Below are 17,432 nucleotides of genomic sequence, written 5' to 3'. Positions count from 1 at the left end.
TGAGCTCGCTGGTTCATAGAAACAGAAAAAGCCTGTGGTTTTTAAAATTATTTTTTAAAATAATGACAAAGTTAGCGTGCATGTGTTCAATTTTTTTAATACACTGCTTATTTATCAATTACAGAGAATATCATGGGAAAGTGTCACCTGATGAAACAATAAAGTACCCTTTAGATAGCAACATGCTAATTGAAAAGTACTAGGACTAAAGAGTTACATTATTTAATTCCAAAAACAAAAGATGTTCAACTTCCCCTCTCCTTATTGTAGATGGTGATTACATCCATGGATGAAGCTTTGGTCTTTGGAAAGTTTTTTGTTATTTATTATTCAGAAATGAGGAGTAGGTAAGCAATTGCACACAGTCTTGTCTTCTTTCTGTTCCTGTGGTTTTTGATCTTTAGATAAAGCTTTTTCAGACTATTTCTTTTAGTGAGTGAGGTGCGCTTTGATGCAGAATAATAGAAAACTGTAGGCAGTGAAAAATGTCTATTGCATGGCTCTTTGATCTGTATGAAGCCATGTGCCAGATGCACTAAAGCTAAAGTGTCTTCTACAAGTGAAAAAAAACGGTAAAGTGGTGCATCGCTATTGTTACACGCAGAGGATTCCTGTTGCTCTGCTTGATTGCCTACAGCTGTAGGGACGATTAGGTTACAAGGAGACATCATAAAAGCAGACGGCTGATTGAGGTGATAGTGAAAATATGACATTTCTATTTTCTAGTTATATTAGACAGAATATTAAAAAAAAAAAAGACTCAGGGTTGTATTGAATTTATCATACCATAGTGAATCACAATATTAGATAAACATTAACAAAACATCTGTAGAAGTCCACAGTAAAAATGGGATGACAAAGATAAAGATGCTCCATGCTGGCACCCACATGTTTCTGAATGGAAAACAATAAACAGATGTATGTAAATGTAAACTGTTTACATGCAAAATTATTTCTGCATCAAGAAAAGCATTGAAAGCCAAACGATCCCATATTGTTTTCTATACATTTCCTATAAGTTCTTTATGTTTACATTTTCTATGGAACAGATCTGTACCATGCACTTTTAGTCAGTAAAACTGGTGGTGCGTGACAGAGTTTCACATAAAACATTTGCTAATTAAAAAATGTGAAGCCAGTCGACAGCTTTCAACACAATGTTTCATTGTCAGGAAACACTATTTTCACTTGCAATATTTTCATTAGCATAAAAAACAAAGTGGGACTGAATGTGTCAGATTGCACTATAATAATACATGAACACATCAATTTGGTACTAATTTGGTAGTAGTAATTCCAGCAAGTTCCGTTTGTCTCCTTTTTTGAAATAATGTCACGATTTCATTTATTCAGACAACTTTTCCGGAATAAATGAAACCTTAACATATTAATTTGGTAGTAATCAAATTAATATTTTACATATAACAAGCACAGACACAAGCAGCAGGGAATAGGTAGCAGGCATCTGTTTAATATCTTTTGTGATAAAAAAAAAAAAAAAACACCAGTAAATTAAGCCAAAATAAAACTTAAATTGATTGGCTCAGGGTATTTTTTTCAATAAAACTCCATGTAAAAACAATCCAATTACTTTCTACAGATGAAGATTAATGTACGTCTGTCACAGTCAATAGAAGACTCTACTGGATCTGTACTTATTACATTTAAATTCATGTAAACAATCTGAATGAATTCAATCTAAATGTCCAATTAATCTTTGATACTGGATTTGTTTTTAATAAATGACAGAAATACATCTACTGACACTAGGGCTAGGCGACATGTGGAGATTCAAGCTATATCTGTGTAAAGTGAGCACTTCTCCTTTGTGAGATAATTCATCCCACCTCACAGGTGATGCATATCAAGATGCTGATTAGACACAATAAAAGGTAGCTCTAAAAATGTTCAGTTTAATCACACAGCACAAAGCCACAGATTGTGCAAATTCTGAGGGAGCGTGTAATTGGCATGCTGACTGCAGGAATGTCCACCAGGGCTGTTGCCTGCAAATTGAATGTTCATTTCTCTATCATAGTCTCCAAACGTGTTTCAAAGAATTTGGCAGTACATCCAACCTGCCTCACAACCACAGACCACGTGTAACCACACCAGTCCAGGACCTCCACATCCAGCATGTTCACCTCCATGATCGTCAAAGAATTTCTGCACAAACTGTCAGAAACTGTCTCAGGGAAGCTCATCTGCATGCTCGTCATCCTCATCAGGGTCTCGACCTGACTGCAGTACGTCGTCGTAACCGACTTTAGTGGGCAAATGCTCACATTCAATGGCGTCTGGCACGTTGGAGAGATGTTCTCTTCATGGATGAATCCCAGTTTTCACTGTTCAGGGCAGATGGCAGACAGCGTGTGTGGCTTCATGGGTGAGCGGTTTGCTGATGTCAACGTTGTGGATGGAGTGGCCCATGGTGGAGGTGGGGTTATGGTATGGGGAGGCATGTGTTATGGACAACGAACACAGGTGCATTTTATTGATGGTATTTTGAATGCACAGAGATACCGTGACGAGATCCTGAGGCCCATTGTTGTGCCATTCATCCATGACCATCACCTCATGTTGCAGCATGATAATGCACGGCCCCATGTTGCAAGGATCTGTACACAATTCCTGGAAGCTGAAAACATCCCAGTTCTTGAATGGCCAGCACACTCACCAGACATGTCACCCATTGAGCATGTTTGGGATGCTCTGGATTGGCGTATACGACAGCATGTTACAGTTCCTGCCAATATCCAGCAACTTCACACAGCCATTGAAGAGGAGTGGACCAACATTCCACAGGCTACAATCAACAACCTGATCAACTCTATGTCAAGGAGATGTTTTGCACTGCGTGAGGCAAATGGTGGTCACACCAGATACTGACTGGTTTTCTGACCATCCTAAACCCCCCTAATAAAGCAAAACTGCAAATTTCAGGGTGGACTTTTATTGTGGCCAACTTGTGAAATAATCATGCTGTCACCACACCTGTGAGGTGGGATAGATTATCTCTGCAAAGAAAAAGTGCTCACTAACACAGATTTAGACAGATTTGTGAACAACATTTGAGAGAAATAGGTCTTTTGTTCAGCGCATGAAAAATGGGAGCAAAAATAAGTGTTGCGTTTATATATTCAGTGTATATCGAGTTTTATATATATATAATTTTTTTTTATAGCTTATTTTGTATCAAAATACTTGTTTTAGGAGTGGCTGCTTTTGCTACTTCTCAGAACAGCATGAAAACCCCAGTTAGATGGATTGCTGAGTGTGTCCTAACCCACACTACAGAACTCACTCACACGTGCTGTCCTTAATAGGAGAAAAGGCAAAAAGTAGCGCATATTGTGCAACTGCTTGTTAATAAATGTGCCTGTGTGGCATTTTGCATCAGCAAATTTAACAAAAATGTATCTTTCTGGTCAGACTTTATTTGAAATAAAATTATTGAGACATATTGTATATCGCCATTTTGTGAAAAAATATTGAGATATGAGTTTTGGTCCTTATCGCCCAGCCCTAACTGTTAGCCACAGTTACTAAATTTAAGACGTTGCCCAGTCATTGTGTGCCAGCCTTTACATACCTTCTTGCCGGCCTGCTTATCCACCATGGCTCCATCTTTGTCGCTCCCCGGTTTGGCCATGGTGCGCCACCTGACTAGCTTAGATGTTTACAGCACAGTCGGTTCATCATGTACCTAAAGACAGAAAACACAGCAATATTAATAAATATTTTAAACCTGCAATAATACAGGATCTTCCTATCTTGAGACAACACTCTGATCTTACAGAATGTCCCCTCCTTGCACCTTGAATATTTTTTCTTTAATGTGTGCTAAATAAATACATGAATTGTAAGTTGATTCAACACTTTCTAATGAGAATCAAATTTCTGGTTGAGCAAGGTGGGAAATGTCCATGTCCATATATATTTTGGCCTCGTAATCAGTGTAAACAGGTCTTTCTGTGCTGTGGTCAGTGCCGGAATAGATGCAGGAGCAAGAGGGCACACTGTGGGTTCTGGCTGAGCCTGCAGGAAGCAAAGCACTCAGCTGAACCTGAGCATGAAGCCGTCATTGTGTATCACATTGCCGCCACAGAAAGGAATCCTTTGAATGAACCGTTCCAGCTTCCTTTTACACATGTGCACGTTCCATCTGACTCTGCAAAACACAGCCTCTCTCTCTCGGCTAGTGGTCGATAACGTTTCCAAGCCCGAGGTCGCTGAACTCAACCCTAAACAAAAGCAAAAGCCAATAAAAGACTCTTCTATTACCTCAACATTTAGATTCGATCCCACTAGGACTTGTTATATATCATGCAAATTAAAGTGTAAAGTTTACAACATATTCTGTAATGTAAAAACCAACTAGAGATAGAAAAAACAAGAAGACAGTCATCAACATCCCCCGCCATATTGGTTCTCATTATAACTCACAACCTGTTCCTAAATGTCCTAAACCTAAGAACTTAGATGTATACATAAGAACATATTATCACATCAGAATATTAAATTACTAACTGCCATAAACATTTTCTAAGAAAAGCTGTCCCCTTTGAAGATACCTTGAACAGAGTTAAAAAAAACACCACAAGGGCAATAACTGGGGAAGAAATAACTGTGCACATCTCATTTTCGAACTCCATCAAGGTATTGATACCCTGAAGCCACACACCAAATGTGGTTATCCTATCTAAAATGGTTTCTAAGAAAGGCTCCTCGAACAGAGTAGAAAAAATGGAACAAGGGCAAAAACTCCGGGAAAAAATAATTGCGCGCTTCTCATTTTCGAACTCCATCAAGGTATTGCTACCCTGAAGCCACACACTGAATTTGGTTATCCTATCGTAAACAGTTTCTGAGAAAAGCTGTCCCCTTTAACTCGGACGGACAGACATTTTGTGGAAGGGGGATAATAATCTAGTAATAATCTAATAGTGTATTTTTTTAAATGGTAAGTTTTACGAAATACTGTAGAAAGATCTTTTAATGGATTAACTGACATTTTAAAAGCACTATTGTACTTGAGATGCTGATTTAGTTTATTATATAAAACAAACTGTATATATACTGAACAGCAATTTTTGTTTATCGTATAGGTTACAGTAAAAGGATGCTGCAACGTTGGCACTTTAATAATAATAATATTTATTTAAAAGCGCTTTTCCAGAAACTCAAAGACACTTTACAGGTAGGATTAAAATAACAACAGCAGTACACTAAGTACAGTGATGAAAACATAGAAATTTAAATCAGAAAAAAGAAAGAACATCAGTAAAAAAAAAAAAAAAAAAAAAAAAAAAAAAGAGTTTACAGATGTCAGGATCCAGGTAATCATTTCGGTCACACTGAGTTAATTATTATTTTGGATTAAAAGTGACTGAATCGATTTGAAGCCACTGAATCATTTTGTATCAAATTGTTCCAAATGAACCAATATCATCCATGAATCTATAAAACTATTGGCAACAATGAATCATGATACAAATCAAATCGGTGTTAAAACAAATCGTTACACCCCTAAGCATTAGATATTTCAGGTTATTTTGTTCACAGTGTGGACTTCAAGACACATTTTGAATAAAGTTATATGTCAGGAACAAGTCACCTGTCAAACTTGTAATTCTTCATGTAAGACTCATTTAATGTTGAAAACAACAGAATGCAAGGCAATGACTTTCTCAGTAAAGTAAATGAATGCCAGTCTGACCAATCCAATGAAGTATTGAACTTTTAATCAACATGCTATGGTTTTGCACGAAAGAAGCAACTATGAGTTCTGTGTAGTCTGGGTCATAGCGGCAGTCAGCCAGTCTAAGGCAGTCTGTGATTAAATCTAAAAGGTCTGTATTTTTGTTTGTTTTTTTGCTCCAAGGCTTCTGAGTCTGACTGCTCTACTTGAATAAAATAAGCTCTTAAACTACAGATGGTGAGAATTGTGTAAATCTCCAGATTTGGTCTTTTTTGTTACTGGAGCACCCAAATAGATGTCCCTGCAACAAAAACACACGTGTGTGTGTGTGTGTGTGTGTGTGTGTGTGTGTGTGTGTGTGTGTGTGTGTGTGTAAACCTTCTATATTTCAATTTAAAAACGGGTCTATTATGCAGTTCTACGTTGTCTAACTAATGAAAGAGACATGAAGGAGAGAGCCAACTGTTATTGCCTCACACGTACATACAAATTACTCAAAAGAACAGTCAGACAGGTTCCTACTAGGAGGAAGTATGAATGTAGTGTGTGAGTGAGTGTCGGTGGTGGTCGGAGGGGCCGATGGCGCACTATGGCAGCCTCGCTTCCGTCAGTCTGCCCCAGGGCAGCTGTGGCTACAATAGTAGTTTACCACCACTAAGTGTGGAGTGAAAGAATAATGCCTTAATTCTGTAAAGCGACTTTGAGTGTCTATAATAAAGCGCTATATAAAACTGATGCATTATTATTATTATTATAATATTACTACAAAATTAAGATAAGGAATATGTCTGTTAGTTTGAGTTTTATTTACTACTTTTATTCAGGAAAGCAAAAATCACGTGATTAAGAAGAAATTAGTATACTAATGATTACTTGCAATTTATATGAATGTAGTTTTTTTATAAATCTGTGTAAACAGAAATATGATTTAGATCAGGCATGTCTCATTTTAGTTCAGGGGCCAAATACGGAACCGTTTAATCTCTAGTGTGCCACAGATTATAAGCTGGAAAACTGATTGGATGCTCTAAAGGGCCAAATTTGGCACCTGGATCATCAGTTTAACACGTGATTTAGATTGTCTACCTGTATGCCACTCCTGCAGGACATACATAAACTAACACTGCATGACAGTAGACATTCACAACCATTCATAAAGTTAAAACTCAGTTTTGTGGCTAAATGTTGACAATTGCACTAATGGCTCTGAAATTTGTTTATTACTGAGAAGAAACAACCTCAACTTATTTATTTTTTTGATTACTGGAGGAATTCAATAATTTATTTGGATCTTTTTAGCTACAGCAGTAAAAAAGTACAAAAATGTTTCATTCTCTATATTCGCCAAGGATTATGTAAACAATGCATTGATGTGAGGAGTTTGTTTTTGGTTGTAATTTTATAAATCAGTCAGATAAAGTCCTGCTTGTAATTGAATACTTGTGAGTCTAACCTTTTATTGAGCATACTTGTGCAGTGCCCGTAGGAAGTATGTCTTGCTATAGAAAAGTGGGAGGTTAAGTAGCTCTTTCATGAATGGATTACATGGGAGCTTTATTCCTCTTTCATTCAGAATAAAAGTTAAATCCTCTTTCAACTGACCTTGTAAACACACAATTCATAATGCAAATTTAATTCTGAATTACACACACAATTTATTACAATTATTATTACTCACCTAATGGCACTTTCACACCAAACGCGGCGAAAGCGTCAAAAGTGTCAGGTGTACTCCTGTGCAGTTTATGCGCGGCGGACGCTGCGCGTTTTGAAATTTCAAGCTTTTGGCGTGCGTCCGGCGCCTTCAACGCGGCCGACGCTAGAGTTGGGATTGTCAAACTTTTGGAGTATATCGCCTTTCACAACTGTGACAAATTCAGAATAATGAAGTGAAACACTAAACGGAGACAGATGGACAGGCGCTCTTCTGCTGGAATAGAGCACCTGTAGTTGGTGTCCTGGTAGGAGATGCGAGCGCCGATGCGTGTCAGCAGGTTGTTAAACTGGGCATGGGAGAGACAGAAGTATCCCTGAATACCATGACTACCTGTCCACATTGAGCTGTTCTAACTTATCCTGAGTTATCATGACCACCTGTCAACAATGAGCTGTTCTGCAAAGCTGCATTCAAAACAATTTTATGAAATATTTAATTAACGTTATTAACAGCATTGCAGTCCAAACAAATCCAACGTTGCACATATTTGAACCAAGCAGCAGCTATGTTGAAAGTTTCAGGTAGGCCTGGGCAATTATATGATCACGATTAATGATCGTGAGAAATTTCATGTCAATTACGGTGATCAGCTGTGAGCATATTGACTCGATCACACATGGTGGAAATGTGTGGTTGCAAGACACATCCAGTAGATGGCAGTAATGCAGTGCTTCGGATGCAAACCGCCATAATACTCCCTACAGAAGAAGGCAGTGGCCATGTGCATGACAACAGCCAATCAGAGTCCACTTTTTCCTGATCTACTTCCGCTTGTAAGTTGCCGGAGATGTAAACAGAATGAGCGAATGTGGAGATAAACGCGGTGCTGAGAGCAGCGAAACAGTGTTCAGCCATGACTTGGAGTATTCCTCCGAATACGAGGCTATTATTGAGAAGAAAAGTTACTCAACGTTGGTTGTGTGGCGGTGGTTTGGGTATCTCCGAAGTGACGTGGAACAAATTAAGCCGATGTGCAACATATGTCGGCGGTCACAACAAAATTTTTTAAATCATTTGAAGAAGTATCACCCAAGTGATTATACAGAAAGCATGAAAATGCGAGCGGAGTCTGCACAGCCTGCCACTCCTGCTAGCACATGTAGCATTAGCAGTTCAGCCACGACTAGTGATGCAGCCACCAAACCAAAGCAGCAATCAATAGTGTCATCTTTTGCGGCCATTGCGAGATATGAGCAACATTCCAAGAGAAAAATGATTACTCACGCAATTGCTTTATTTTTTTTTATATATATTGTTCTATTTATTTATTTATTTTTTTTGCTTTGTATGTTAATATAATGTTTGGTTTACTGTTTCAAATATTGACCATGAGAAATGTTGTTTTTTTTTAAAAAAAACAAAGCATTTGATTGGAGTATTCAATGCTGCTCATTTTTATTTGGTTACATTATCTAACCATTACATTTTTTCATTATCCCCAAGGGGGCGATTTGTTTATTTTGGATCTTGCATACCTGCAAAAACAGTCTGGACTGTAAACTAGTTTCTGTTATTTTATATTTTTCTTCCTTTGTTATACTGTTGAGTAAAATGTTTTTCTATGCTCATCTTATTTAATTTGCTTTATTTACTTCGTATGTTAATAAAATGTTGAAGTAATCTCTAGTGTCTTTAGTTTTCAGTACAGATGCTTTAAAACTGGCAGTTTGAAAACAAATAAAAAAAAATCGTGATAATAATCGAGATCGGACGATATGAGAAAATAAATCGTGATTTTTTTTTCCCATATCGCCCAGCCCTAGTCTCAGGTCAATCTTAGCCTGATTCGCAGAGATATTTGAGTCACACACACACAGACAGACAGACCCACAGACGGACAAAGATTCCTTGCTTTATAGATAGATAGATATTTGAGATGCACAGCATCACTGTTGGATGATCAGTCATTGAGTATGCCTGAGAGAGAGACTTTGAGTTATGTCAATGAAGAGAAAAGCTTCAAAGCAGACTGCAAGTCAAACAGTGACATGCTCTAGCATTTTAAACACATCACCCACAGGTGGGACGTGAATGTGATAGAGAGGGGATTTCTGTTCAAATCATTTACAACAAAGATTTGACCAACAGAAGCAAAATGTCTTTGCTTTTGCTGGAAAAAAGAAAAAAAACAATGTGTCACAAAAATTGGATAAAAAAAACATTTGGTGATTTCTGCTGTTAGAAACAAAGTAAAACGTATCATTTTAAAGTTCTTTGACTAGCTGTCCAACATTAGCTGATCCTAAGTCCCAGCACAATGTAGGACAGGTGTCACTTTTCCAACAGACCGTACACAGAGGCCTGCCAGAAGTCTGCCATTAGTCAGCAGATAGTTAGTGTGGAGCAACATTGTGATCCGGGCAGCTGAAAGGGAGAACCCACTGTGAATGTCAGGGGTATTAAAGCAGTACGGACCGGCTATGGCCAGACCAAAACATAAATACAACTGTGGCAGTTACAGGGCTACAACCTAGACCAGGGACAAAGCACAGAGGGTGTGGCTTCAATCACTGAGGTATTTGGACACTTGCCAGTGTGACATTCACATTCACTGTGTTTCACTCTGCCAGCGACATCAAGAAGCTTTCAAGTCTAGCTTGAGTACACTAGAAGTTCAGGCTAGTGATATAAGCTAGCCCTGCAGACTACATTTCTGAAAATGGCCCAAAAGTACATTTTTTGTTTTCGGCCGAAACATTTTTCTCACTGAAAAAAGCAGACCAAAACAGAATGTTGTGATGACGCGAGCAAACAGCTCGCGGTTGTCTGGAAACGGGCCAAGTTGTCCGCAGACTCTCACAGCAACTGTATTTCAATACATCTGAGCCCTAAAGTGTCTTCTGAGCAGAGTTGACGAAGCACGTATGTGTGATTTACGTGTAGCCCACCGTCAACACGGATAACACGGCAGCCTAACGCTGCGCATCAATAGCATCTGGTTTCAGAGTCTGTCAGCGCACGTCTGGACTTCATCACGACTGTACTTGGTCCGCGTTATGCAGATCATTACTTGGGATTAAAAAGTGTGCACAAGAAATGATCAAAGCACATGGAGCACACGCTTAAACATTTTATTTTAGATTGTGCATTGTTGTAATGTCAGTGCTAAATAAATATTTTCACATTTTTAATTGATTTATTCCTTGAAGCATAAATATAAATGTATACATTTGCAATGTTTTAATTTTAGTGAGGCTAGAACATATTCAGAGTCATAAATGCAATAGGAATAATAATTTGCAGATGTGTAAAGAGTACTGATATATCCTACTCAAGTAGCATTACTGTTACTTGAATGAAAGTGTACTCAAGTACAAGTACAAGTAAGTCATACATAAAATACTCAAGTACAAGTAAAAAGTAGCTCAATTAAATAGTACTCCTAGTCAAAGTTACTAGTTAATCTTAAAAAGGAAGAGAGACTATAGTTGCACGATACCCACGGTACCAAATTATAACGGTTCCTACTATACTAGAAATTCTACACAACGGTACTACCATGGATTACGATACTACCGGTGCCAGTTTCCACTACATAGCGGCTACTCTCCTCCTGGATTCTCATTGCACAGTCTAAGCTCGCTGCATGCTACTCACTTGAAAACATAACAACAATGCAACTACTGCAACCGCACTCCACAGCTGCTGAATGATTGGCTGTTTGCCTGTTACTGGTGACGTCCAGAGATATGATAGGCTGTTTCTGCACGCTGAGTCCACCTGTCTGTTAGCTTATTGGCTGTTTGTGCTTTTGCCGGTGTAGTGTAGAAGGCTTTCACGCGAAGGATTATTTTTCACTACACCGGAAAGAACGAAACCCATGAAGACAGCTCCGCTTCGATAGAAATTCACTTCAAAACAAACAACAATCTAAAGTTCTGTCTTGCCTGGACGTGTGCACGGCTTACAGTCACAAATACGAGACAACACACACATCATGGCAGAAGACGTCATCGTCAGTGGCATCATATTTTGGTTTTAAATGAGGCAGAAACGATAAAACAATAGGAGATCCACTGTGCAGGCGCTGTCACCAAGCTATAGGAGCCAAAGGAGGGATCACATCCAACCTTATAAAACACCAGTGACATCACCCAGAAAATGCATACAAATATAGTTTTCACAGGGAATCAGTTCCTGTTTATTGTATTTTATCCTCTATGGTTTATTATTTTGTGATTATTGTCAAATATATATTTTTCTTAAAGACAGTAGATTTGTTATCCTAAGTTGATTATTTATATTAATTAAACATAAATTGATGTGCAATGGAAACTTGAATGACTATTTTTTAATTTCAACCATATGAATTCTAACTTCATTTATTTGTTTTTTATTGCTTATATGCTTTTGTTCATGTACTCTTATCATGCACCAAACAACACGATAAATAATTGATTTCTAACTTGTATAAATACATTGCAGTTCATAAAAATAATAATAATCTTTTAAAAAAAGGCTTCAGTATCGTGATATTACCCGGAACTGTGATACTTTGTCTGGTATCATTTTGGTATCGTGACAACTCTCGAAGAGACCAAATCTTGCACAATTAGAACTTAATTTTTTTTCCACAAAGGCATGCGTAAAAAATAAAAAATTTGTCGAAATGTAAATTTAAAAAATAAAAATAAAAATAACACCAGTGAATTCAATTCAAAATAAAAAAATTCTCAGGTGCCGTGCATTACGTTTAATCAGGTTGGTCGGCTATGTTGTGATGCATTTGATTGTTGTCTGATCACTTTGTTTTTTGCAGTTTCACAATGTCCATTGATCATTTTAAAACTCAAAATAATTATTTACTCAGTAACGATTGGGTGTAGAAATAGCCTAATTTATCCATATTTGATTTACTATAATATTGTCTGTGCCACTTCTCATCCAACACAGCTTCATCAGATAAATTTAGGACAGAAGAGATTTTTAAGAATGATTAATTCTAACTCAACCATCCAAACACCATCTGCACCCTTATTCAGGAAATACAAAATCCTGTCAATCTTTTCCATTAACACGTTCCAAACATGTTTGTTTATGTTCAAATTCATTCATCACAAACAAGACATCCCAAATACCTTCCTAAATTATTTTCGGTTTAAAGCAGAAACTGTTATTCAATGAGAAGTCAGATTAATTTTAATTTACCATATTGTCGTACATCTACTCATAAACAGTGCTGTGCTAGTTACTGAAAACAAGTAACTAGTTACCGTTACTAGTTACTTAGAATTAAAAAATATATTTCATTTTTGGGTCATTTGTGTACGTGCAGCTTCATATCAGTGCTGTATCAGAAAATAATCCACTGTTGATCAATAGTGGTATGGAAGCTGGCTTGTAATCAGAGGGTCAGTGGTTTGAATCCCTCCTACCCCAACTGCTCCTGTATTAACAATGCATTGGATAAAAGCCTCTGCTAAATGAAATTGTTTTGTATCCAACCCTACAGTTTCAAATCATTTGCATTTACAGTACTAAACTCTGCTCAGTATTAGTCTTTACAAACACCAATCTGACTGAAACACTAAGTATTTTTTCAATGCCCGTTTATTTACCTGAGACCAGCAGAAACTGAAAATGTTAAAAGGAATTCTGAAATAAATAACACAAAACAACCTGAATATTATTCAGAATCAAAGATTTAAAAAAAAAATTCAAGTGGCTTCAGCATCATTAAAATGGTTGTGTTTAGCCCTTAGTTTTGTACAGCTTAAGTACAAAAACTAGCAAAAACATACAACATAAACACACAAAACTTTCTAAAATAAATGAAAGCAATCTGAATTAACATTTGGAATACATTTTGACCAACTCTGCTTTGCTAAAACTGCTATAAAACACCCATAAATGATGTGTGTATATAAAGCACAAAACAGCTGCTCCAAAATTAAAACTGAGCAATTTTCCAACCTTAACATATGTAAAGTAAGCTGTGCCTATTCAAAGTGCACATTCCACTGTTGTATATACAAAAAAAAAAAAATCACAGAATTTTTCTGACATGGTATGGTGACAGTCACAGTCCCGTTAAAATTTAGCCGCTGTTGTTTCGGTGCATAAGCTTCGTCCACCAACGCAACGTTAGCTTAGAGCTTCACCGATACATGAATCATTTGGAAGAATATTGGTAAAATAACACACGTATTTCCACTTTGAGAGGCTCGCATTGACTAGACATGATTAGCGCACATTATAGTAAACGGAGACACGCTGACCATGCTTCTTCTTCTTCTGTTTTACAGAGGTTGGCACGGCATTCAGCAAAAACATGTAGCGCCACTGTAAACAGGAAGTATACTTCAGCTAGTAAAGTGATGGACAAACGCACCATATTGTAATGGTAACTGAGTTTATTTCTTTAAAAAAAAATTGCGTTAGAGTACAAGTTACTGTCAAAATTAACGTTGCAGCGGTAACGCGTTGTTTGTAACGTGTTACAAATAATGCGTTACCGTCCAACACTGCTCATAAATGCTTTATAAAATTTCAGTCCCCAAATATGTAACTCTCTCTTGACAAATCCTTAATAAATCATTGTACATAAAAAACATTCAAGGCGAACCTAATTCAGTACCTTTTTTCTATCAATAACATATAATGAACACTGTGGAATTAACTCACTCTCTTGTTTCCACTACAACACGACAGCTTTATTCTGCTGTGTCTTTTTCTTTTGTTTTTAAATCTTCTTTGCTGTCTCTTTTTAAGAACATTTTGTAAATTGTGTTTTTGAGGGGAGGATATTTCATAAGCCATTAAGCTTCATTCCTCTCCTGCAAAATCCTTTGTTATCTTGACATCATATATCTGCATTAGAGTGCAAGTAAAAAAAATTAAATTAATTACTTTACTTCTTTTAAAACGTACTTAAGTACAAGTAAAATTACTGATTTTGAAATATACTCAAAAAGTACCCATAAAAGCAACTCAATTACAGTAACGTGAGTACTTGTAATCCATTACTTTGACCTCTGATAATGTGCATTATAATTTATTTTGGTGTTTGGGCCTTGGTTTTCTCATTTTGGGTTTTTGGTTTCGGCCAAGAATTTTCATTTCGGTGCTTCTCTAATTTTGTTTTTCAGGTTATAATTTTTTATCTCAAGCTTGTACGCTTGTCACATTGCTAGGAGCAGATGTCTCAATTTATTTATAACTCAATGTTCTTGTACTCAAACTCTGCTGGTTCCTTTCGAACAACAATAACAAACCATTTCCCTGAAGAACTGAAGAAACGTTGACACGGCAAAGCAAAGCAGCTGCTAATGCATGTATGATCCTTGCAGGGAAAGTTGCATTTGTAGGCAGCAGTGGGGACTGAACTATAGGTTTTGGGTTGGTGTGTGTGAGTGTGTAGTAGTATGGCTGGGATGGATGAAGAGCACACACACACACAGAACGGTAACATGATCCACTGACTGCAGGATGGGACAGGGAGGGACGGGGGGCGCTAAGAATAGCTCCAAGCTTGACACACAGAACGCAAAGTACGCTGCCTCTGCCACCAGCAGCACCAGCAGCAGCATTTCAAACAGCACTACAGCTTTAAGTGTGCGCATACACAATGTGAAAAACATATCATGTGAGATTTTTCCCCGTCCTCCAAGAAGCTGCACACCCAACAGGAACAAAAGCAGGAAAAACAAGCTCGGAAGGCAACACTTGGTTCACCCGTCTTATTTACGCATCATTTTAAACCATTAGTAGAAAAATATGTCAAACATGTGACAGATTTATAGTCGGCTTTGCCTACAATAGGAGACGGGCATATCTGTAAAGCGCTCAAGGAGACACACTATGCTCGCTGCAATGGTAAACAGCTGGTCACGTGATAGCGTTCGTCTATGCTGCGAGGCTAAATGATGGGGGAGGTCTTTCCCAGCTACACTTCCACTCTCAGTCAGTTCTTCCTCCACCTTCTCCTCCTCCTCCGACTTCCTAATGAGGAGCAGGACAAAGCCAGGCGCAAAGGCCTGATCATTGAGACGACAAGAGAGAGAGGGGCAGGAGGAGGCAACAATACCCAGTAAAAATATTCAGCCATCTTCATTATGATTAGACACATAGATACGTGGCGGCATACCTTCACTATTGTGTTATAATTTTAGTTTTACATGCATGTGATTTTTGATTATATCAGTCAATGCATGTAGAATTTAGATGAGGAGCCTCAAAATGTAAATTTCTGATATTTATCAGGAACAAAGCCACACAAAAAACCTTGAATAGAATATAAGGGCATGTTCATACAGTTAAATACAAACCACTGTAGGCACACGTTCCCCAAGAAAGTCTCCTTTGTTTGGGCCTATGCACACAATGCAAGTCTAGAGTGCATCAGAGAAGAAAATTCTACTGTTTCTAATCAAAATCACACCTCTGATGGAGAGCCGACAGACAGCAGTTTATTAGGTTAGGCAATCTAAATTGAGAAACACCATAAAATATCAACAACAACTCATATCCAGATGGAAAGCAGTGAAAGTGGACGGCATGTGTCGATGTTTAGACATGAAACAGCACGGAAAACACACGTACTCCCTGCACCATGGGACTAAGGATGGAAATTAGCATTTAGCTAAATCTGGTGTATACACAACTTTGGCTGTACGTTAATACACACTATCCCACACAAATAAACAAATAAATAATGAAAATAAAATATACAGCAGTGTGGCGAGCTGAGGAGAAGCAAATAATGGAATTACTGAAGTGTTTCACCTTCACCTTGTTCTCCTTATTAGGCTTTACACCGATCTGATCGGCTATATCTGATCGGCCGATATTTAGCATTTTATGCAATCAATGTGATCAGCTGTAATGTTTTAATTTGCCGATCCGATCAATGACGTCAATGTCGTGATGAAATTTTCTGTAGATGCTCCTATTGCATTGTTTTATCGTCTCATTTACACCAAAGAGTTGTTTGCTTCACGTGACACGGCTTTATTTCACTCACATTTGTGCACAGAGGTGTAAAACTATGAGCAAATGGCGAAAATGCCGATCGGTTGCAGCGGAGCAGCTGAGCGCTGGACTTCTTCCCCAGTCTACCGGCTCTGAAAGCGAAGGCAGTGTCTGTTGTTAGTGCCTGTGTGTGTGCGTACATTCCACACTACAAAATAAGTAATTATTATGTTTCTATTAAAGAAAAGACAGAGAGAGAAAAAAAAAAAATAGTATGTATGATTCATGCTGATATCGGATCAATATCGGTATCGGCCGATTCGCAAGGCTGCAATATCGGTATCATATCGGAAATGAAAAAGTTGTATCGGGACATGTCTAACATACAAAGTACAATGCGACAATAGGTGAGGAGTGAATATTTACAATTTTTGTGTGTGTGTGTTAAGAAGAGCCACTGTGCAGTATACACTTTGTTTTACTTACCTGTCATTCATGTGAAATTGATTGACAATGTTTTGTAATTCCTGTGAAATAGATTCAGTGCAGTCGATAAATTCTGAATTTCTTCAGTGACACAGATATCGTAATGTATCGTGGATGAAATTTCCTGCAATATATCAATTATCGCAGAATCGCTGTATCATGATAATATCGTGGGCAAAAAAATTGAGATGTATTGTATCGCGAGGTGCCTGCCGATACCCAGCGCTAATAGGAAGAATGAGATTCATCAAACAAACTCGCTAACTCCTTTAATTCGTGTTACCCTACCTAGACTGTTTCTGTTGACAGTCTTGCGTATCGGCCGAAACTGATATTGATCTGATACAATATCAGCATGAATCATACATACTTTTACATTTTATTTTGTATAAAAAAGAAAAAAATAATTACTTATTTTGTAGAGTGGAATGTTAAAAAAGGCTTGATCAAGTGATGTTACTCAAACAGAGAACTAAAGTCAGCAACAGTAGGTATGAGAAAAACTGACCCATTTATTATTAATCAATTGGTTACATACATTCTAACATAATATCTACAGTATTCTACAATTGAATAAAATAAATAAAAAATGAATGAAAAAAAGAAATGGATTGTAGG

The 17,432-nt window shown here is 37.5% G+C and overlaps 1 protein-coding gene across 2 annotated transcripts in view; it reads right to left on the bottom strand.

Annotated features, from left to right (window-relative positions):
- The window catches only part of ankrd12 (ankyrin repeat domain 12), a 42,781-nt gene that overhangs the window by 13,583 nt on the left and 11,766 nt on the right, over positions 1-17,432 (bottom strand). For both annotated transcript variants that reach the window (XM_028473396.1, XM_028473397.1), the window contains exon 2: positions 3,593-3,706. In XM_028473396.1, coding sequence (XP_028329197.1) covers positions 3,593-3,652 — 60 coding nt within the window. In that variant the 5' untranslated portion in view covers positions 3,653-3,706. The remainder of the gene's footprint in view (positions 1-3,592; positions 3,707-17,432) is intronic.

This window comes from Gouania willdenowi, chromosome 17 (assembly GCF_900634775.1).
Source record: "Gouania willdenowi chromosome 17, fGouWil2.1, whole genome shotgun sequence".
NCBI lineage: Eukaryota > Metazoa > Chordata > Actinopteri > Blenniiformes > Gobiesocidae > Gouania > Gouania willdenowi.
Note: the sequence above shows the minus strand (reverse complement) of the source record. Positions and strands in the feature narration are given on the sequence as shown.